Below are 23780 nucleotides of genomic sequence, written 5' to 3' on the forward strand. Positions count from 1 at the left end.
GTTCAGTTAAGTCACTCAGTCATGTCCGACTCTTTGTAACCCCATGAACCGCAGCACACCAGGCCTCCCTGTCCATCACCAATGGCCAGAGTCTACCCAAACCCATGTCCGTTGAGTCGGTGATGTCATCCAACCATCCTTTGTCATCCCCTTCTCTTCCTGCCCTCAATCTTTCCCAAGGTCAGGGTCTTTTCAAATGAATCAGCTCTTCACAGCAGGTAACCAAAGTATTGGAATTTCAGCCTCAACATCAGTCCTTTCAATGAACACCCAGGACTGATCTCTTTCAGAATGGACTGGTTGGATCTCCTTGCAGTCCAAGGGACTCTCAAGAGTCTTCTCCAACACCACAGTTCAAAAACATCAATTCTTTGGTGCTCAGCTTTCATTATAGTCCAACTCTCACATCCATACACGACTACTGGAAAAACCATGGCCTTGACTAGAGGGACCTTTGTTGGCAAAGTAATGTCTTTGCTTTTTAATATGCTGTCTAGGTTGGTCATAACTTTTCTTTCAAGGAGTAACCGTCTTTTAATTTCATGGCTGAATCACCATCTGCAGTGCTTTTGGAGCCCCCCAAAAATAAAGTCAGCCACTGTTTCTACTGTTTCCCCATCTATTTGCCATGAAGTGATGGGACCAGATACCATGATCTTAGTTTTCTGAATGTTGAGCTTTAGGTCAACTTTTTTACTCTCCTCTGTCACTTTCATCAAGAGGCTCTTTAGTTCTTCTTCACTTTCTGCCATAAGGGTAGTGTCATCTACATATCTGAGGTTATTGATATTTCTCCCGGCAATCTTGATTCCAGCTTGTGCTTCCTCCAGCCCTGCATTTCTCATGATGTACTCTGCATAGAAGGTAAATAAGCAGGGTGACAATATACAGCCTTGATGTACTCCTTTTCTTATTTGGAACCAGTCTGATGTTCTATGTCCAGTTCTAACTGTTGCTTCCAGACCTGCATACAGGTTTCTCAAGAGGCAGGTCAGGTGGTCTGGTATTCCCATCTCTTTCAGAATTTTCCAGTTTATTGAGATCCACACAGTCAAAGACTTTGGCATAGTCAACAAAGCAGGAGCAGATTTTTTTCTGGAAATCTCTTGCTTTTTCAGTGATCCAGTAGATGTTGGCAATTTGATCTCTGGTTCCTCTGCCTTTGTAAAACCATCCTGAACATCTGGAAGTTCACAGTCATGTATTGCTGACGCTTGGCTTGGAGAATTTTAAGCATTACTTTACTAGCGTGGGAGATGAGTGCAATTTTGTGGTAGTTTGAGCATTCTTTGGCATTGCCTTTCTTTGGGATTGGAATGAAAACTGACCTTTTCCAGTTCTGTGGCCATGGCTGAGCTTTCCAAATTTGCTGGCATATTAAGTGCAGCACTTTCACAGCTTCATCTTTCAGGATTTGAAATAGCTCAGTTGGAATTCCATCACCTCCACTAGCTTTGTCTGTAATGATGCTTCCTAAGGCCCACTTGACGTCACATTCCAGGATGTCTGGCTCTAGGTGAGTGACCACACCATTGTGATTATCTGGGTTGTGAAGATCTTTTTTGTACAGTTCTTCTGTGTATTCTTGCCACCTCTTCTTAATAACTTCTGCTTCTGTTAGGTCCCTGCCATTTTGGTATATATAGCAATTAATGCACAAAAATCATTTCACAGAATTCAACAACCTTTCAATGTAAAAACTCAACAAACTAGATACAGGCGAAAACTACTTTGATATAAAAAATTAAAATTCACAATTAGCATTGTACTCAATGGTAAAAAGCTGAAATCTTTTCCTCTACAATCATGAACAGACGAAGATACCCACTGTCTCCACTTCTATTCAACACAGTACTGGAAGTCCCAGACAGCGGTTAGGTAATAAAATAAATCAAAGGCATCCATATGGGAAAGGAAGAAGCAAAATGATCTCTATTTACAGATGATATAATCTTATGTGTAAAAAATCCTAAACATTCCATTGAAAAACTGTTAGAATAAATGAATTCAAAGTTGCAAGATACACAACTAATACAAAATCACATATGTTTCTATACACTAAAAATCAGTTCGTGGGTCATTCACCCAGCAGTAATGGGACTTATTTTATCATGATTATGCCCCTCCTACTGTCTCCTGTGGCTTCTACTTTATCTTTGGACATGAGGTTGTTTTTCTTTCTTTCTTTTTTTTTTTTTTAAGTGAGTTCCAGCATCCTCCCCTCCCCCACAGGTTCAGGATATAAGGGGTAGGTCCAACATATGTACTTCAGCAAACTCTCCATAGTTTTGTTATGTCATAGCAACAGATTCTGAGTAAGCAGATCTTATACCTAGCATGCATTTAAATACTCTTATAACATCCTAGGGGCAGAAACACCAAATCCAGCAAATTTATGCCCACTCAACAAGGGATCTCAAACTCATGGTGCATATAGTAAATCCACTTGAGCCCACAGATATGGTTGCTTTAGTTGACAATACAAAACACTATTGTTTTGCTTGAGCTTGGATGCTTTTGTTCAGAAAGAGGATGTATTCTTCACTTGTCTCAGTCCCCATCCTCCTATTATCTATCCCTGCTACTTTACACATTAAATGCTACATGTTAAATGCACTTCTGAAGGTAAGTGCATTTCCACACTGGGTAGAGTAGGATATAGAAGAGCAGAAAAGCCCAGTAGTTCCCCATGAATGAGAAGAAATCCTTGGTGCAGTGGGTAAGGTTGCAAGCTTCTGTCCTTGCTTAACCAAGTCACATGAATGTTTCCTATATCAAGAAGTGGAATTTTTCTCTTTCAGATAACTTATGAAATAGGAAATCCACTGTCGTCTGGGGTGGCAGCTCATGGACTCTGGACCCATGTCCATCTCCCCAAGCTCCTTCACCCTTTCCTCTGTACCTGCCCTGCTGCTGACAAATATTTCATGTCTGTTTCCTAGCGGGCAGCCCATTCCTCGAGTGGAATACACAGAGGAAGAAAAGAAAACATGGGGGACGGTGTTCAGGACCCTGAAGTCCTTGTATAAGACCCATGCTTGCTATGAGCACAACCACATTTTTCCCCTTCTGGAAAAGTATTGCGGCTTCCGTGAAGATAACATTCCCCAGCTCGAAGAGGTTTCTCAGTTTCTGCAGAGTAAGTGCACATCTGGGTCAAAAGGTTGGGGGCTGGGGATGGAAAGGGGGAGAGAAGGAAATTTAGGCAAGTGTGAGTGTGTTCGTGCTGATGCAGGCAGGTTGATTCTCCCAGGAAAATGAGTATTTCACTGCTGGGCTCTGCCTCCCTGCCAGGCCCCCCAAATCCAGTGTGGATTTTGCCATGTCTATATCCCTGAAAGGTTTTTTTAATGCTCAAAGCCCAAGGTGCCTAGCCAGGGTTCTCCCCGCAGCTCCTGCTATGTTATGAGCTGGCTGCAGTGTGCATTTGTGTAAGACATGCACTATTTGTGCCAAGAGATCTGAGCCCTAAGTCTATTCATCTGGTCTCTGGAATCTTGTTTTGATCCTCTCTAGTTGGGAGAACCTTCCTTAGTTTAGTCATTTGTCACATGGAGACCATCCACCGTTTAGTCTTTCTCATAGGGAAATTGTGAGAATGAAATCAAATACTGAAAGTGAAAGCCTAGTGCTCATGTATAGTAGATGCTCACTGAGTTTGGGATGCATTGCAATCTGAGTAATTCAGTAGGTAAACAGGTGATTGAACTGACCTGCCCATCATTTCAGGGGAGAAAAGTGTTTTCTTTTCTGCCAGGAGCTGTTGACTCAGCAAAACCAAGATAAACAGTCAACACATGTTAAACACCTACTATGTGCTAAGTAAAATGCAGGAAATTAGGGAGACAGACCACAGGGTTATAGAAGGAAGAGTTTTCTATGCCTCAGAGCTACGCAGAGACGGTGTGGCCAGCTCTAGGGCAAGAAGCCAGGGAAGCTACCTGGTTGGGAGGGAAGTGGGAGCTGGACTAGATGGGGAGTGAGTTGGATGACCTTTTGAATCCCTCCTATTTAGAGTCTTTACTATTCAGATAGAGAGGAGCAGGGCTCAAACAAAATGAACTTCAACCTGAGGGTCTAAGATACATAAACCAAGGGACAAAGGAGTCTTAAAGATATTCTTTGGCTAGTTATCCATGTTGCTATGGCCAATAACAAGAAGAATACAACAGTAATACTAGTAGTTGTGTGTGTGTCTGTGTATGTGTGTGTGTGCATGCACACACATGCATGCATGTGCTCAGTTGTGTCTGACTCTTTTGCAACCCCAAAGACTGCAGCCTATCAGGCTCCTCTGTCCATGGAATTTTCCAGGCAAGAATACTGGAGTGGGTTGCCATTTCCTCCTCCAGGGGATCTTCCTGACTCAGGGATTGAACCCATGTCTCCTGCATTGGCAGCTGGATTCTTTACCACCAATTGATGGGGTAGCAGGTGGGGGTGGGAAAGAAATGTGTGCTAAGTCGTTCCAGTTGTGTCTGAGTCTTTACAACCCCATGGGCTATAGCCCTCTAGGCTTCTCTGTCCATGGGGATTCTCCAGGCAAGAATACTGGAGTGGGTTGCCATGCTCTCCTCCAGGGGACCTTCCCAACCCAGGGGTTGAACCTGGGTCTTCAGCGCTGCAGGCAAATTCTTTACCATCTGAACAACCAGGGAAGCCAATGACTATATACTGCACCAGTGCCTAGGAGAGAAGTCCAGTTCAGTTCAGTTGCCCAGTTGTGTCTGACTCATTGCGACCCCATGGACTGCAGCATGTCAGTCTTCCCTGTCCATCACCAACTCCCGGGCTTGCTCAAACTCCTGTCCATCGAGTCAGTGACGCCATCCAACCATCTCATCCTCTGTCATCCCCTTTTCCTGCCTTCAATCTTTCCCAGTATCAGGGTCTTTTCCAATGAGTCAGTTCTTCACATCAGGTGGCCAAAGTATTGGAGTTTCAGTTTCAACATCAGTCCTTCGAATGAATATCCAGGACTGATTTCCTTTAGGATGGACTGGCTGGATCTTCTTGCAGTCCAAGGGACTCTCAAGAGTCTTCTCCAACACTACAGTTCAAAAGCATCAGTTCTTCAGTGCTCAGCCTTCTTTATAGTCCAGCTCTCACATCCATACACGACTACTAGAAAAACCATAACTTTGACTAGATAGGCCTTCGTTGGCAAAGTAGTGTCTCTGCTTTTTAATATGCTGTCTAGGTTGATCATAGCTTTTATTCCAAGGAGCAAGCTTCTTTTAATTTCATGGCTGCAGTCACCATTTGCAGTGATTTTGGAGCCCAAGAAAATAAAGTCTCTCACTGTTTCCATTGTTTCCCCATCTATTTGCCATGAAATGATGGGACCAGATGCCCATTGGAGAAGACAATGGCAAACCTCTTCAGAATTCTTGCCTTGAGAACCCCATGAGCAGTAGAAGAGAAGCATCGAGTAGTGATTATAGAAACAGACTCTGAAGCCAGAGTGCTGGTAGCTGTGACCTTGGGCAGAGCTTTAATTGCTGCGTCTTCTCAGGTCCCCCATCTGTAAAGTGCAGAGAATAGGAGCTCTATCTCCTAGAGTTATAATGAGGATTAATTCGTGTATATAAAATGCTTAAACCTGTGTCTGACACATGGTGGGTATTATACAGCATTAACTATTACTATCATGATCATGGTCGTTACCATTCTCCTTCCAGGTCTGAAATTAGGGAGACTGAGAGACAGATACAAGAGCCAGAGGATGGGTGATCAAAATGGTATCGGTATTTTATTACCAATAGAAGCTGCTTCGAGAATGTGGTATAGATGTGTAGGCAAAATGGACTTTCTAATGTTTCACCCCTGGATTAGGTAAACTAACTTGCCAGTTAATTCACTGGCACGGTATCTAGTCCATTGGCTGGCCAAGAGCCGACTAGAATGTGTTCCTGTGTGGACAGTCAAGAAAGAAAGGGCAGAGAGGGTGAAGTTGAGAATATTCATTTCCTCTTCTCAAATCTTCAGTCAGAGAAGTCACTGTTCCTCATGGGGTGTACCTATATGTGCTATATGGAAAGCACTACAGAAAAGCTAGAAGTGCTCTCCTTTCATATTCTTCCCTCCTGGGAAGCAGAATGAAAATTCCCTGCTACTCTGGAAACTTGAGAAGTAAGGAATAAGTGTTCCACCCTAACAAACAATAATGAAAGTTTAAATTTATTGGAAGTTTCCATGTGCTAGGCTCTAAGTCTTTTATACTTATTAGCTCTTCTGATTCTCAGAATAATCTTAAGAAATATCTCCCCACATTTTGCACATGAGAAAACTGAGGCTCAGAGAGGTGAAGTTACCTGGCCCAGATCACCCAGCTAGAAAGTAGTAAGGCATAGATTTGAAGTCACTTCTGCTTGACGTCAATGTACACGCTCTTGGACAGTTGAATGTACTGTTTTCCTCCCTAACGGTCTTCTCCTCTGGCTCCCTGTGATGGGCTCTGAGTTTTCTTTCTCCTTTGCTTCGCAGGTTGCACTGGTTTCCGCCTCCGCCCGGTGGCTGGCCTACTTTCTTCTCGGGATTTCTTGGGTGGCCTGGCTTTCCGAGTCTTCCACTGCACTCAGTACATCAGACATGGGTCTAAGCCCATGTATACACCAGAACCGTGAGTACGGTCCTTTTGCTATCAGTTTCTAGCCACAATGAGTTCTGTCTCACCCGGCTCCAAGAACAAGGCTGGGAACAGGAGTGTCACTGTGGGCTGGTCCACAGGACTCATTGCCTGCATTGTTTGATATAGTGCAACCAGGGAATTTCATCTCTTCTGGGGATTTCCCCCATCTAAATAGACTGTCATGACTGGAGTTTAGGCATCTTCTGAATCAAAGGTTCAGATGAGAGAATGAGAGTTCACATTCAAATTCCAGAGATTGTAGAAAACTAAGAGCTATGAAATGCCAAATGGGAATAGGAACAAGTGACAGCCAGGCTGTCTCAACACTTCCTGATTCCTGGATCACCTCTAGATGATTCTCATCTCTCTTTGCCTAGGTTGGGTCTCAGCTGAAGATACAGAATGTCTGGCCACTATGCTTCTTATTTTTGCATGTAGCCATCTCCTTAGACAGCTAGAACTGAAGTAGTTTATGTGAACAGTCAGCAGGATACCCCAAATGATCTTTCCCAGCCTGCAAAATTCATTACTAGAAATCAGAAAAGGCCTATTCCTAGTAAATCTGGCACCTAGAGTGTTAAATAAATGTAAGCTTTCTTCTGTAACCAGTGTCAGCCCCCTCCAGGATAAAACAGGAGTGTCACTAATATTATTATTGTTGCTGTTGTTGCTGTTATTATTACTTCTACTATTATTATTATTTAGTTCTCATGGAGAATAACTGAGCATATTGTATCTGCCCAGGGATGTCAATACCAAGGAGAAGACTTGGGATGGAAAGTGTTTGTGATCCACAGTTCATTCAGGTGTATGGCTGCCCATAGGAATACTGGCTCTTTTGTTCTACATCCCATGGGGCATACACTCAAAATCCCCTGGCCACTGTGTTCTGTCCTGTCCCTTACATTTCTTTTCCCTTCTTCTTTTTCTCTTGTATCTTGTTTCAACTGATACCAAGCCTTACATACCCCTTATTCTTAGGAATGAGGTTATAAGACTGAATGAGTTCCTTGTTGCTTTCTGCCCATTCCTCGTGTAGAAAGACTGAGTCCTGCATAGCTTATAACCCTCCTCCCCTCCAAGCTCTGTGCTTTTTGTTTTTCAGGGACATATGCCATGAGCTCTTGGGACATGTACCTTTGTTTTCAGATCGCAGCTTTGCCCAGTTTTCCCAGGTGAGCAATTCATTTCTCTAGCCTTCTAGTTACAGGGTGAGACCTGGATTGCTCAGATAAATTGAACCCATGGAGGGGCCCTCATGTCCTCTGCGAGGGTGGAATCCAGGTATAGTTCTGTGACCCCATCACAGGTGAGAATGTGGTCCCATGGGGCTGGCTAATTACCAATTCCAGGAACCACAGCCTGGAGCTGGTGATTTGGTCATCCTAGGATTTGTGCGTTATTGACTTAGCTAATTTCACCTGTTCTACTGGATGTAGTTTAAGAACCTTTTCATCTGTGAAAACCTCCCAGATCCCCATGCAGAAGTAACCTTGCTTTCTTCCAAGTTCTTGTGGCATCTTTCCCCTCATATTTTGGGTCTTTGCCACTTTCTACCTTATCAGACAATCATTTCTGTATATGCTTTAAGTAAGATGGCATTTGCCAAGAGTCTAGTGCTAATAGCCTGACTCATGGCAAAAAATAAAGAGCCAGTTGCCTTCTCACCATCATCAAGGCAGCAGGCTAAGCTTTGATTCATCTATTACAGTGGTGAGCAGGCTCAAAAATGCTTTTTGGATGACTGAAAGAATTTCACAAATTCTCTTCTGGCACTGAGAGGCAGCCCCAAACCATGGTGGGCAACTGGAATGGTGGGAGAGGGGAATGGTAGTGCTGTGTAGCCTGGAGCAAGTCGCCACACCACCCTGCATCTCAGCACAGAAGTGGATCCATAAAGAGCCCTTCCTGATAGTCTCCTTCCTCACAAGGAGGAATAGTGATCAAATAGAATGACCTATGAGCAAATGCTGGGCCAAGGATGAATTTCACAGTAATGGGATTGTATGTGAATCATTTAAGCATCTTCCTTTAGCTAGAAAGAAAGAACTATTTCTACTCTTGAATGAGGAGGCTGCTACATGATAGCTGAAATAAACAGCAAACTTAACTGCTTACTAAACAAGGAAAAATGGTACTTGTTAGACACAGCCTCTCTAAACAAAGAAAACGGCTGCTTTAATGTGTGTTAGATGCTCAGTCGTGTCTGACTCTTTGCGACCCCATGGACTGTAGCCCACCAGGCTCCTCTATCCATGGGATTCTCCAGGCAGGAATACCAGAGTGGGTTGCCACTTCCACCTCCAGGGGGTCTAACAAACCGAGGGACTGAACCCCTGTCTCCTCTGCCTCCTGCATTGGCAGGCAGATTCTTTACCACTGAGCCACCTTATGTGGGCTTGGGGGAATGGCGAAGTTCAGAAATTGTTGGACTTTTAGAAGTGGGAGTGTTTAGAAATTAGGTTAACCTTTGCTGTGGAAGTGTCACCACAGGAGTAGCTGACTTTCAGAAGTGTGGTTCCTGCTGCCAAGATGTCATAGATTGCTTTCAAACTAGGATTGGAAGTTTTTATTCTCATTACTAAAAGTTTTGCTTCCCAGTCAGAGGCTAAATGGCCATCCTCCTTAAGCCATTTTCAATTTGGGCACCCCACAGAGGGGTTGGAAGTTACCTGAATCAGCAGACAGGAGCTTCTGGCTCATCCGTGTTCCTGGTTCCAATTTTGACCTGGACAGTTTCAAAGCAGGAGTTATTTTGAGTTCCCTGAGCATATTCTTTTTTGATCTAAAAGCAGGACTAGTTTCCCACAGGAGTGCAGGATGGAGTGGGGATGAAGCACTTTGGGTTCCTTGTTTTAGGCAAGATCTGGGCTCACAAAGAATAGTGGCTATGAGAACAGGGAACCCTTTCCACCTTGCATTTATTGATGATGACTTCTGTTAGACTTGGGCTTCCCAGGTGGTGCTAGTGGTAAAGAACCCGCCTGCCAGTTCAAGAGACGTAAGAGACATGGGTTCAGCCTCTAAGTTGGGAAGATCCCCTGGAGGAGGACATTGCCTCTCCTTAAAGAGATTTTTCACAGGCTGTGCATTTGACCTGTACAATGCTCTTTCTTCAGCTATCAGCAGAGCCAATAACAGCCTCACTTCCATCAAGTCTTTGCTCAAATATCACCTTTCCAAGGATGCTTTTAAATTGTGGTGCTGGAGAAGACTCTTGAGAGTCCCTTAGACTATAGGGAAATTAAACCAGCCAATCCTAAAAGAAATCAACCCTGAATGTTCATTGGAAGGACTGATGCTAAAGCTGAAGCTCCAGTACTTTGGCCACCTGATGTGATGAGCTGACTCATTAGAAGAGACCCTGATGCTGGGAAAGATAGAGGACAGGAAGAAAAGGAGGTGACAGAGAATGAGATGGTTGGATGGCATCACTGATTCAATGGACATGAGTTTGAACAAATTGAGTGAAGCACAAGGAAGCCTGGAATGCCTCAGTCCATGGGTTGCAAAGAGTCAGACATGACCTCAAGATTGAACAACAGCAACAGAGTGATTTTTAAAAATCATTCTGGGGCCTTATTTAAAATCACAGCCTCTGGACTTCTCTGATGGTCCAGAGGTTAAGAATCTGCCTTCCAATGCAGGCATTTGAAGGTTCAATTCTATCCCTGGTTGGGGAACTAAGGTGCCATATGCTGCCGAGCAACTAATCCCGCATGCCTGAACTAGAGAGCCTGTATGCCACACCTACTGAGCCTGCAAGCGGCAACGAAGACCCAATACAGCAAAAAAAAAAAGATGAAGGATAGGGCAATCAAAGCCCCCGACCCCACCCCTGCTTCTCTGGTACTCTGGATCCCCCTTGTCCCTTTCTCCTTTTGTTTCTTCTTTCCAAAGAACTTATCACCTTTAACATGCTTATTATTTACTGTCTATCCACTTAAATGTAAAGGTCAGGGATCTTTATCAATTTCGTACATTACCTGTCACATAGAAGGCATTCAATAAATATTTTTGGAATAAATGAATGCATATTAGTAGGAAATAAATATAATTTATAAGCACACACACATATTATATTTGTATACATATATGTGCTCGTCTGCTGCAAATCAGTCTGGAGCAAATGCTGTAAAAAGAGACAGAGACAACGAGGGGTTTCTGAGTTGGGAGCTGTGATAAGAAGTGGCCAGTGACATCTCAGACTCTCCAGCTATGCATATACCTGGATAGATGTCAAGCACTTCACAGCAAGTCTCCTATGGTATCTTCAGGGGACTTGATGAAGTCCCATCTGGTGCACCAGGAATATTCCACTTGAACTGTGGAAGGATAATCAGGACTTGAAACATTAGACACAACCAACTGTGTGACCTTGAGCAGGTCATCTCTTTTCTCTGTGCCTCAGTTTTCTCTTTTGTAAAGTGAATAGAGAACCAAGTGATGGAGAAAGGCTTCCTCCATCCTCAAGATCTGTGATTCTATGAAGTGTGGTCAGGGAAGCCTTGACAGAACAGTTAAGAGTCTACCTGGTCCCTTCTGAAGGTATCTAGCTGCCCCTCCTGTGGTCAAATACGAGGTTGGATCTGAGGGTCAAGGTTGAAGGTCAGCAGACCCCAGCCATGTCAGTGCCGGTTTCTCTGCCGTTACAGGAGATTGGCCTTGCCTCCCTGGGTGCACCTGATGAGTACGTTGAGAAACTTGCAACAGTAAGTACCCTCTCTCCCTGGTGGATGGTGGGAATGTCTCGGGTCTTTGAAACTTCGCTGTTTTCCTGAAAGCCAGATCATTTGAAAAAAGAAAAAATCTGAATGCCTTGCTTACATTTGCACAAGTGACATTTCACATTTTGATTTCTTAGTGGTTTGATTTTGAAATCAACTACATGTATATGTTTACATGTAACTAAACAGTATGTCTTGAAAGCACCAACAGGCTATAATGATAGTCGTTGAGAATCGCCTTGAGTGGGTGGGAAGTAGTCTAGATTCGCATCTTTGAAAAGGAAAATATTTACTTTCTACCTGACACTGGAGCCAGCATTGCATCTTTCCTTTCTCAGATCCAAGGTGGAAGTGGGAACTGACTTTTCCCTTCTAACCAAACACTCTCTTCCCCAGGGGTGTGATGACTGTCATCCATAGATACCATGGATGAGCAACTCTGCACAGAAGGAGCTTTCCTTCCTGTAGACTCCTTTCCAACTTGAGTGATTCCCTCCCTAACCTCTAAGCCACATTTTTTAATAATGTGCTCAGCTTGGAAGATAAGAAATGAAACTTTATAATGGAACTAGGTACTTCAGATTAATGCACACATATCATTCAGCTCAGTTCAGTTCAGTTGCTCAGTTGTATCTGACTCTTTGCGACACCATGGACTGCAGCACTCCAGGCTTCCCTGTCATCATGATATATCAGTTTAGAAGTTTGTGAATTTAATTTAAGAGAAGGTTGAAACCTCCCAGATCCTTTCTCACTGCCCAGCTGCTCTGAGACCCTGGGCAAGTAGCTTTTGCACCCTCACCTCTAAAAATGGATACAATTGTTTATATCATTTCCATCTCAACAGTACACCATGAGGATCTTGGGGATCAAAAGGGTTAAATTTGTGTGGATGTAAGTTTTTAAATGCCAGATGCTGTGGTGATACAAAAAGCAACTTTCAAGGAAACTGCAGAACTTGATAGAATCTCTCATTTGTAAGAAAAAAAATAATCACAGAGCATTAAGTTACCTGCTGTAATTGTTATACAAGTATTCATTACCAACCTAGCTTCTCAAAAATAATCTTATTATTGATATACTGATCTGAGAATAGTCTTGGGCCCCTTGCTCTGCCCTTGAGATGCTGTGTCACTGTATGTGTGTAACTTGACCTCTCTGGGCTAAAGACGTATCATCTGTATGTGAGGAGCTCAGACTTACTCAGTTCTGACAGCCTTCCCAGGTTTCACATTCTCTAGTGCAATAAACAGACTTACCTAGAAACCCTGGGCTGGAAGAAGCACAAGCTGGAATCAAGATTGCTGGGAGAAATATCAATAACTTCAGATATGGAGACCACACCACCCTTATGGCAGAAAGTGAAGAGGAACTAAAAAGCCTCTTGATGAAAGTGAAGGAGGAGAGTGAAAAAGTTGGCTTAAAGTTCAACATTCAGAAAACTAAGATCATGGCATCTGGCCCCATCACTTCATAGGAAATAGATGGGGAAACAGTGGAAACAGTGTCAGATTTTATTTTGGGGGGGCTCCAAAATCACTGCATATGGTGACTGCAGCCATGAAATTAAAAGATGCTTTGAGACTCCTTGGAAGGAAAGTTATGACCAACCTAGACAGCATATTCAAAAGCGAGACATTACTTTTCCAACAATGGTCTGTCTAGTTAAGGCTATGGTTTTTCCAGTGGTCATGTATGGATGTGAGAGTTGGACTATAATGAAAGCTGAGCACCAAAGAATTGATGTTTTTGAACTGTGGTGTTGGAGAAGACTCTTGAGAGTCCCTTGGACTGCAAGGAGATCCAACCAGTCCATCCTAAAGGAGATCAGTCCTGGGTGTTCATTGGAAGGACTGATGCTGAGGCTGAAACTCCAATACATTGGCCACCTCATGCAAAGAGTTGACTCATTGGAAAAGACCCTGATGCTGGGAGGGATTGGGGGCAGGACAAGAAGGGGATGACAGGATGAGATGGCTGGATGGCATCACCGACTCGATGGACATGAGTTTGGGTGAACTCTGGGATTTGGTGATGGACAGGAAGGCCTGGCGTGATGCGGTTCATGGGGTTGCAAAGAGTCAGACACACTGAGTGACTGAACTGAACTGAACTGAACTGAGAAACCCTGGGCCTTGGCTTTCTCTTGGCCCTATTCAGTACAAAAGAAAGTGAAAGTCACTCAGTCGTGTCTGACTCTTTGCGATCCCATGGACTGTACAGTCCATGGAATTCTCCAGGCCAGAATACAGGAGTGGGTAGCCTTTCTCTTCTCCAGGGAATCTTCCCAACAGGGATCAAACCTAGGTCTCCCACATTGCAGGTGGATTTTTACCAGCTGAGCCAACAGGGAAGCCTGAGAATCCTGGAGTGGGTAGCCTATCCCTTCTCCAGCAGATGTTCCTGACCCAGGAATCAATTCTAGGACCTTATTTCCCAAGCCATCTATCTGGGACATGTTGCACTGGGAGCTACTGAAAGAAAAAGACTTGGTTATTTGGGAGGCTGAGTGCAGTGACCGACAGGGTTTTAGCACAGATTGTTGGATGGTGGGGATATTGAATAATAACCTTAGAACTTTGAGGCCAAATAAGGAAGCAGATAACTCAATAAAATGCAGTGATGAAGTTTATTGTGGGTAACTTATACACAGGAAAGGGCAGGTAGATAGCAGCCAGAGGCTTTAGCAACCACACTCTATGCCACGAAAAGGATATGGGAGGTTAAAGGGGCCAACACTACTAAGATCCAGTGTAGCCAAATTAAAATTTATTAGTTAATTAATTAAAGGGGCCAAAGCTAAGGATAGAATCTGATTACTAAGGGAGAAGCAGGTTCACACTGTCAGGAGTTAGGGGTTTTTTCCTCCCCCTGGAAGGTCTCATGACCATTATTTCTTGTGAGGCATTACCCATCTGCCTCAGCAAAAGTTTTTATATGTCAGACAAAGTTTTTATATCAGATAAGAAGGGTAAAAGTTAATGAGGAACTTATCTGGTTCATTCCTTGTGAGTAGACTAAAGTTCAACCATGCAGAAAAGGATGGGGTTAAGACTTTAGGCTTAGATGGAGCTGACAAAATGGAGCTGGTGTGGTTCAGCCACACAGATGACAAGATACTCCCTCACTGATTCTATCATGACCCAATTCCCTACCTCCCGCTGAGCCTGATGGGATTGTCTGGTAATTCCAGCCAACTTGAAGGAGCAACTCCCTCTAGCTGATGCCATAGAGAAGAAAGCGGGAGGGGTGGAGGAGTTCCTGTCATAGAGAGTGGCTTGTTGGGGTATCCTTTGGGGGCTTCCTTAATACTCTCCCACAACTTCCCATCATTATCTTGCATTCAGTTCAGTTCAGTTCAATCACTCAGTTGTGTCTGACTCTTTGCAACCCCATGGACTGCAGCACACCAGCTTCCCTGTCATCACCAACTCCTGGAGGCTGCTCAAACTCATGTCCATCGAGTCAGTGGTGCCATCCAGCCATCTCACCCTCTGTCCTCCCCTTCTCCTCCTGCCTTCAATCTTTCCCAGCCTCAGGGTCTTTTCCAAGGAGTCAGTTCTTCATATCAGGTGGCCAAAGTATTGGAGTTTCAGCTTCAGCATCTTGCATTCAGCCATCTTAATTCAACAGGTAACTGGATAGAATAAGACAGCATACAAAACCATGACCCCAGATCAGGCTGATTCAGAGAACAGACCTGCACAAACTCCCACCTGGGCACCTTGTCTCTGGCCCTGGGTCACCTGCTGCTTCCTTGTGTAGACTTTGAACTTGACTTTCCATTTCAGATTTACTGGTTTACTGTGGAGTTTGGGCTCTGCAAGCAAGGAGACTCCATAAAGGCATATGGTGCTGGGCTCCTGTCATCCTTTGGTGAATTACAGGTATGAACCAAAGAGAAACCATGGATGGATTTGTGAGTGCTAGGTACAGCAGACCATTCATTTTCCCTTTGTGCTCTCGAAACCCTCTTATATCCACTTTGAAACTGAACCTCGGAGTTTCTCCTTAAGTGATTGATTGACCTCTTAGCAGCTATGATTTGGTCATGACTGTGGGTTTTAGAGATTGAAATTGAACTGCAGATACACAGGTCTCCAGACCACAGGGGCCTCCTGAATCTAGGGATGAACTGTGCATTGGGACATAGGCAAACACATGCCAGAAAATGTGGCTGCTCCCACACCGTCTGTTGATCACGTTACCTGAAAATGGTTGGGGTAAAATATTCCTTTTGATCCTGATTGCTGTCTAGTATGTGCAAAATAATTTAGTTCACCTGCATTGGGACTAGGGTATGGAAGAAATCAGGATAAGGTGGGAGGGGATGCACAAATAGCCTAGGGGTTGCAGCAGGGACCAGCAGCCCTGACTTAACCATGACGACTTTCCATTTGGGACCCGCAGTATTGCCTATCAGGCAAGCCGAAGCTCCTTCCTCTGGAACTGGAGAAGACCGCTGTCCAGGAGTATACGATCACAGAGTTCCAGCCTCTGTATTATGTGGCTGAGAGTTTTAATGATGCCAAGGAGAAAGTGAGGTGAGATGGTAACCACACTGGGCCAGCAGCCCTTGGGACCTCCTGACTTGACCTGGTGCTGCCGGTCTATGGGAGGTTGGGCAGGAGAATGGACTCCAGGGCCTACAGCAGCAGCGTGCATCAGACAGTATTCTCTCCCCACCCTATCTCTTTCTGCTGGGGTCCAGCCCCGATGGATCCAGGGTAATTCGAAGGGGAGATGGAGTAGGCGTCCTAGGAAAAAGCTATTTAATTAGAAATATAAAGAGAGATTAGAAAAGGATAGTGTAGTAGGAAATATTAGTGGAGAAAAGGAGCTGAATAACTTGGTTTACATGGAAAACCAATAAAACCTTGAGACAAGAGGTCTGCACCATCTACGTAGGCCACCGGTGCCCACTTGAATAGTGGAAGGGCCCCACCTTGGGCTCCCTCTCGTGTGGGTCTTAGAAGTGAGGGCAAGTAAGTAGACATGGCAAGCCTCCACGCTCCAGATGGGAATTCAGCCAGAAGGGGAGAGAAAGAACGACACGGGGGAATCAGTCTTTCCAGAAACTGATCTGTTTCCTTTATTTTCAGGTTTGTTTATATACTTTTTGTTACACATAGAGATAGAATACAGAGTCACGTGGGGTCAGCAATCCTGACCCTTGTCAAAATCAGGTGCTTCATATAAATGTATACAAAGGTCTTAGGGGTTTTACATCATCTTCTGGCCATGAGGCCTGCTGACATTTTATGGCCCTTTCTGATAACGGTCAGTCAACCAGAAAACTTATTTTTTCCAGGGGTGATTTTTTCTTAAACCAGGCGCCACCCTCCAAAGGTACCAGATAGAGTTGCATTCCTGTAGGGTGAGGTGTAGTGGGTTACAATTAAGAAGAGAATTTATTTAGCCTAAGGTTTAACATGATTAATCTTAAAGGTTAATACTTATTTTTCCTACATGCTAGTTATATTCATTAATGTGTATAAGGGCAAGGAATATGGAGACTTAGCAGCAAATATTGGCCCAACAAATGAAAGCCCTTCACCAGTATAATTTCTAATCAACCCACTATACTAATAATTTCTAACTTCTCAAAAGAATCTGTATTTAGAAAGTTTAAAGCATCTCATGCCTCTCACTGTTGGGAGGCTGTAAACAATCACATGTGGCCAGACAAACCTGTTCAGGCAGGCTAGAGAACCTTCAGTGCATTGGAGAAGGAAATGGCAACCCACTCCAGTGTTCTTGCCTGGAGAATCCCAGGGGTGGCGGAGCCCAATGGGCTGCCATCTGTGGGGTCGCACAGAGTCGGATACGACTGAAGCAACTTAGCAGCAGCAGCAGCAGCATAGAACCTTCAGAGGAGTTTGTAAGTTGAAACACTCTTGTCACGCCCAGGAATTTTTATTGACTGGAGCTGCAAGTTAACTCCTTCTCCGATAGAGGTGGTGGGGGACAGCGCCCCGTAAAGTCAGAGGTATAGGTGAAAGCATAAAGCAGTAAAGTAGGCAGATGCTGGTTTGGGGGATAGACGCTCGGGAACAGGGGGTTTCCTGAGGCTTGATGCCGCCTTTGCGTATGCTGTGCCTCCTTCCTCATGACCCTTGCCACGGGCGGAGTTCCTCACGCTGGCTCCCGGCATCTTTCCACTCCCTGTTGAGAGAAGTGCCTTCCTTTGCAGGACCCCATTTCATGGCTTGCTAGCCGAACATGATGACCCCTGTAGAAAGGCCTACCACCCTATCCTTGCTCAGTGTGGCCACCAGGTCCACCCCTGAACTCTCCTATGTTCAGAGCGGCCACAGAGGTACCCCCATCAAACAGCCCTAGATGTCTTCTCACCCAAGGAAGTCCCTTGTCACTTTAATCTCCCATATAGTTGCATAACTCACCCCTCTGCTCTCTTCAGCCTTTACCCACATTTAACCTTTTTTGCATGTCTTTCTCTAACCAACTTACTTAAAATCACCACCCAGCCCTGTCCCCCCAGTACTCTGTACCTGCTCTGTGATTTACTTTTCTCCTTAGCACTTATTAATGTCTAAAATCTTGTATGATTTAAGGTCCATGAGGATAGGGGGGTTTGTCCTTTCTGCTCTTTCCCTCCACTTCAAGAACAGTGCCAGACACATAGCAAGCACTCAGTATTGCTGTTGTTCAGTTGCTAAGTCATGTCAGGCTCTTTGCGACCCCACAGACTGCAGCACACCAGACTTACTTGTCCTTCACTGTCTCCTGGAGTTTGCTCAAACTCATGTCTATTGGGTCATGATGCCATCCAACCAACTCATCCTCTGAATCAGTGAGTAATTGGCAAATGTGCCAATCTCAGAGGCAATTCAGCACCAGGCTGGTGGAGTGGTACCAGGACTCTGAGACTCTAAGCCCTCCAAGATTGCCCTGCCATCAGCCTGCTAGAGCCACACTGCTCCCAGCGGGAGATATGCTGGGCAGAGCGTCTGCTTAGACAGGGCAACCATGATACCATTTTTACCACTTCTTTTGTTATATCTTAGCAATGATGCATAATAAATGTAAGTCTTACAGGCTTCTGGGATCCCATGAAGCTGGGCATGTCAGCTTCAAATGTACCAGGCTTAGGTAACCAACAGTAAAATGGTAGCCCACAAATGTACTTTCTTTGATCCCCAATGACTCCCTTTACTCTTTTTTCCAGGGCCCTTAGGTCCTTCCTGCCATTCTTTCCCATTTTTCTCCTAAATTTTCACCCTTACTGGGAACCTAGTCTTCCTGTAGCCCTGAAGGTTCCACTCTGCCATTCCTGGGACTCCTTTATGGTTATGGATTTTCATGAGTTCATGCATTATGCCACCAAGATAATTATAGGTACAGGTAAGGTGACTCAGACAGTAAAGAATCCACCTGCAATGAACGAGACATGGGTTTGACCCCTGGGGTCAGGAAGATCCCCTGGAGAAGGGAATGGCTACCCACTCCAGTATTCTTGCCAGGAGAGTCCCATGGACCAAGGAGCCTGGTGGGCTACGTGCCATGGTGCCACAAAGAGTTGGACACATGTGAGCGACTAACACTTTCACTTTTCAAGATGCCTGGTAGCTATTTTGTACCAAACACTGTTCTCAGTGCTTTTCAGATATTAATCCATTTAGTCATTAAATAAGACCACAAATTGAAAATAGGAGTACAGAAACATTGAAGGGGTAAGTAATTCACTCAGAGTCATACAGCTAGTAAGTGGCTGGCCCAGGGTTTGGACTCAGGCAGTGGGACTCAGAGCCGGTACTATTAACTGCTGAGTCGCACTGAGATTCCCATATGGACAGGCCCTTCAGGAAGTGATCAGCCCCAGGTCAACAGGGAAGACCTTGCCAGGACATGGGCCTCTCTTTGAAATCCCACCAGCTCTGCTAGTGTCCACTTCCCCTGGTGACTCGGTGGTAAAGAACCTGCATGCAATGCAGGAGACGCGGGTCCATTCCCTGGGTCAGGAAGATCCCCTGGAGGAGGAAATGGCAACCCACTCCAGTATTCTTTTCTGGAAAATCCCATGGACAGAGGAGCCTGGTGGGCTATATAGCCCATGGGGTGGCAGAGAGTCAGACATGACGGAGCACGCACTCACTCATTGTTAGTGTCTAGAGTCCAGAGAAGATACAAAAGCTCTCATCTGCTGAGAGCTGGCTCACAGAATGAAATAGAATTCTAAAGAACACAGTTCAAAAAAAGAAGGGATCTGAGCATCTCTGGGATACCCTCAGAGCATCCCGACTAAAAGAAACCGATGCCAACCATTTTCAATTTCGGTATTCAAGTTCTAGCAGAGACGGGGCTGAGTTTGTTCACACACCTGCTGCCTGACCTGAGGAGGGCAGAGTGGGCCTCAGACTGACGGCCCAACTCTTATACCTCCAGTGGGGGAGGTCGATTCCCCAAAGAAAAAACAAGGTGCACCTAGGAATAAGAGGGAAGAGGGGAAGAGTAGGCAGAGCCACAGGCATATACTACTTGGTTCATGTCACCAGCTGGACTGAGAAAGCTTTTTCCAAAGAACAGATGGGGAAAGATACTTAACCACTTACTCTTCATGCATCTGCAGTCACTAATAAAAGATTCCTCCTAGGCCCAGGAGTGATGCCCCAGGGAGGCAGGGAAGTGAGGGGTCCAGGCCAGATTCAGACTACCTGTGTCCTTTCCTTTCTTTATAATGTATTGCCAGCATGGCCTTAGTAGTTATTTAGCTTCCTCAAGCCTCAGTTTCCTCATCATAAAATGGGAATAGTAAAATGGTACCTTCCTCTTAAGGTTTTTATGAAGACTAATTTAGTGATAATAGTTGTTAAGAGTCTAAAACACTTGAAACTTGCTATGGTTCTCAAACATAGGAGGCTCTCAATCCATGCTGAGTTTCATTCATAGTGTTGTCTTCAACTTTGGAAACCATTTTTCTTTCTTTGCATTGATGGTCAAGCATCTCAGAGCTTTTTTTTCTTCTATAACATTCTTTGGCTAGATTTTACTTTCTCCTTTTATTTTATTTAATGATAAGAACTTGGCCTTATGTGCTTTTATTGTAAGCTACTTCTGACATTTTGGAGGCATGTGCATAAGTGTGTTTGTATATACACAGACACGCCTACCACATACAGAGGCTTCCTAAAGAGGACCTAAAACTCCATTTCACTTCTCAGTACTAAAGCCCCTGGTGAGGTTTCAGTGCTACTAATAACCAAGTGAATGCCACTGAAAAATCTTTTAAAATTATTTTTCCCCAAATGGTAGCCTTCACTCAGACCTATGATTTTGGTTTCAGGAACTTTGCTGCCACAATCCCACGGCCCTTCTCAGTTCATTATGACCCATACACTCAACGGATTGAGGTCTTGGACAACACCCAGCAACTTAAGATTTTGGCTGACTCCATCAGTAGTAAGTAACATATACCCTTTGAGGCCATTCTCTCATAGGGGATTGTGTTTTCCTACCTTCGTCAGAGGAACAGTAAGAAATGTATTAAATATTTAAGAAAAGCATTTCCAGGGAAGCCACTGACTTATTGAGAGAGAAAAACTTAGTAATAAAAAGCCAGAATTGCTTTGAGTGTCCTTTCTGCTTTGACCTTCCTGGACCCCACGCCACCTCCTATGACCCACCACCTTTCCACACTGGCTTGTTGCTGCCACATTCCTCTTTCTCCTTTGCATTTTCACCCCTTTCCCTCTAAGTGTCCACTGGACCTTACTCTGCCTGGAATACCAGCTCCTAAGGATAGATTTTATCTACTTTATCAACCACAGAGTAGTTCATCCATTGGCCTTTTATTTTTTCTGGACAACAAGAATATTATAATAGTTGTTCTTAAAAAGTCATTGTGCTATTGTGTTCATCTCCCAATTCTTTCTAACCTTCAAATTCCCTTCGAGCAACATTGACCAGCCCTTAGTTCCCATGCCTTCCCCTGGCCTTTGCCCATACAGTTTTTGTTTAAAATACTCTCTTTACCACTCCCATTTAGGGACCCCATCCCAGTTTATCTTTTAATCATTCATACATGTCTCTTCTTAGGGTAAGCCTGGTTTGGGTGTCCCTCCTAGGTTTTGGCCTTCCCATAGATCCTTCTCTCAGAGCACTTATCATAGGTTTTTTCTTTTGTTTTTATTTTATAATTGTTTGCTTGTCTGTCTCCCCAACTAGACTTGAGCAGAGGGCAATGTCAGGCTTGCTGTCAAATCCCCAGCAGTTTTCCATATTCCTAAAAATCATATTAGGTACTCAAGAGCTATTGAATGAATGAACAAAACCACCAAAGGATCAAGCTTAAAGGGAGAAGTTCTAGTCCAAGGGGTGGGGAGTTTCTATCTGTAAAAATGTGCTAACAAAGGCCAGAAGGGCTGGTGGACTTGGCGTATCCCTCTCTACCCCTGTGATGTTGCCTGAGACCACTGCTAATGTGTAGAACTAGCCCATTATACTCATTCCTATCAGGTATGGCCTCCCTCCCATAATGAGCCATTTTGATAAAGTCCAAAGCTGATTCCCTCCCATAGATGCCACCTTGAACACTCAGCTGGAATAATTTGTTCACTGAAGAGGCCAGCCAAGGGCTCTGGAGGCTGGGGTGTGAGAGAGAAGGGTTAGGCCATAGCTGTTTTCTCTCTCTCTTTTTCATTTCCCCTGAGAAAGTGACAATAATTTCAGAGACTATTATTTATAAGAGGATGGGGGGCTATGTGAACCCTACTTTTAGGTTCTGTGGCTTAGCCCCTTGCAAGCATCTGTGGATGGTCATGTGAAAAGGAAACAGAAAAGCTAGTGATTTCCCTGGGGAGAAAACCATTAACTCCTTCCCTGAGAAATAGACTATGGAAAGAGGAAGCTTAATTACATTAATAGCTCTTTAGCACTTCCTACAACTTGGAATCATCTGTAATGGCTCAGATTTTATCACCCTAACTAAGCTGTCAGCTCCTTGAAGGTTGGGGTAGTACCTAGTGCATCCACACACCCCGCTGATTCCCTAGCCTTTTACACACTGCAGACACTTGAAGGGTGTTTGTTTGCAGTATGAGTGGCTCCTTTGTTTTTCTTTGTAGGTGAAGTTGAAATCCTTTGCAGTGCCCTCCAGAAACTAAAGTGAAGTCATGGACAGAACCTAAACTGAGAATCTCTCAATGGAAACCGACCTACTTCTTTTATTTCATCTTAAAAAGTGTAAAAAACAAGCCTTAATTCAAAATGACAGCCTTAAATCCTTTCGAGAGCAAGATGGCGGGTCAACAGATAAAATCATATGAAATGATAGCATGTTAATAATACCCCAAAGCATAATGGTAGATCTTTTGGGGTCATCTACGATTTAGAGATGATAATCTCATACTCTGGATTGAATTAAAAATCAATAACCTGTCACATTTCATCAAAGTTAATGAAAATTTGGGACCTGTTTTATTCAAACTTCCTAAATAATTTCATTATTTGCTGTAGAGGATTCCTAAAGGGATATATATCCCTCACTGTGAAACACAAGCCTATCAGAATTGAATTTCTGGATTTAATATAAATTTTAACCTACGAAAGTCATTTTCTGTTTCAGGGAACTATGATTTTACTTACTGCTTTGTTATTTTGCCTATGTAGATTTTCTTTAATTCAGAAGCCTATTAAAATCAAACAAATATTAAAGTTCATAATGTAATATCAAAATATTTCTATATGTTTTATTATTATCATAAACACTGGTATGCAAGGTGGTAAAACTTTCCATCTGATTCAACTTGCAGTATCATTTTCCAATCAATTGTCAAGTCTGTTTTGGGAGACATTTTGAAGACATTTAAGATGCAGTGCATACGTGCTAAGTCACTTCAGTCATGTCTAACTTTTTGCAACCCCATGGACTGTAGCCCACCAGGTTCCTCTGTTCATAGGTTTCTTCAGGCAGGAATACTGGAGTGGGTTGCCATTTCTTCCTCCAGGGGATCTTCCTAACCCAAGGATAGAATCTAAGTCTCTTAAGTTTCCTCCATTGGCAGGTGGGTTCTTTACCACTAGCACCACCCGAGAAGCCCCTTTAAGATGCAATAGATGTTAATTAAAATCCCAGCTGGTAGATTTTCAGTAAATATTCATTGAATGAATGCATTATTAAACAGCAAATCTTCAACAAATGTGAGAATTTTAAATATATTAAGAAAAACCTTAGCAGTTTCTCAATTTTGTAGTTTCTTGGAATGAAATAATCCTTTCATTGCCTTAGAAATATATTAGCTGGATAAACTTGTAACATGAAAGAATGATCAGAGTTTCAGATTTCCCACCCATTGCAGGGGATCATTTTGATAATCTAAGTCTGGGCAGTTGACAGATTTTGACTTTTGTTGGTTGTGCATTTTATGTGACTATACAAATATAAGAAACAGTGGGGGGGAAAG

General features: G+C 43.9%; 1 protein-coding gene across 1 annotated transcript in view; it reads left to right on the forward strand.

Moving 5' to 3' along the window:
* The window catches only part of PAH (phenylalanine hydroxylase), an 84418-nt gene extending 61366 nt beyond the window's left edge, over window positions 1-23052 (forward strand). The window contains exons 6-13 of the mRNA XM_040234849.1: window positions 2943-3139; window positions 6487-6622; window positions 7737-7806; window positions 11287-11343; window positions 15150-15245; window positions 15769-15902; window positions 20663-20778; window positions 22443-23052. Of these exons, the coding sequence (XP_040090783.1) occupies window positions 2943-3139; window positions 6487-6622; window positions 7737-7806; window positions 11287-11343; window positions 15150-15245; window positions 15769-15902; window positions 20663-20778; window positions 22443-22486 (850 nt within the window). The 3' untranslated portion in view covers window positions 22487-23052. The remainder of the gene's footprint in view (window positions 1-2942; window positions 3140-6486; window positions 6623-7736; window positions 7807-11286; window positions 11344-15149; window positions 15246-15768; window positions 15903-20662; window positions 20779-22442) is intronic.
* The last annotated feature ends 728 nt before the right edge of the window (window positions 23053-23780 follow it).

The sequence above is a fragment of the Oryx dammah genome, unplaced genomic scaffold (assembly GCF_014754425.2).
Source record: "Oryx dammah isolate SB20612 unplaced genomic scaffold, SCBI_Odam_1.1 HiC_scaffold_29, whole genome shotgun sequence".
Lineage (NCBI taxonomy): Eukaryota > Metazoa > Chordata > Mammalia > Artiodactyla > Bovidae > Oryx > Oryx dammah.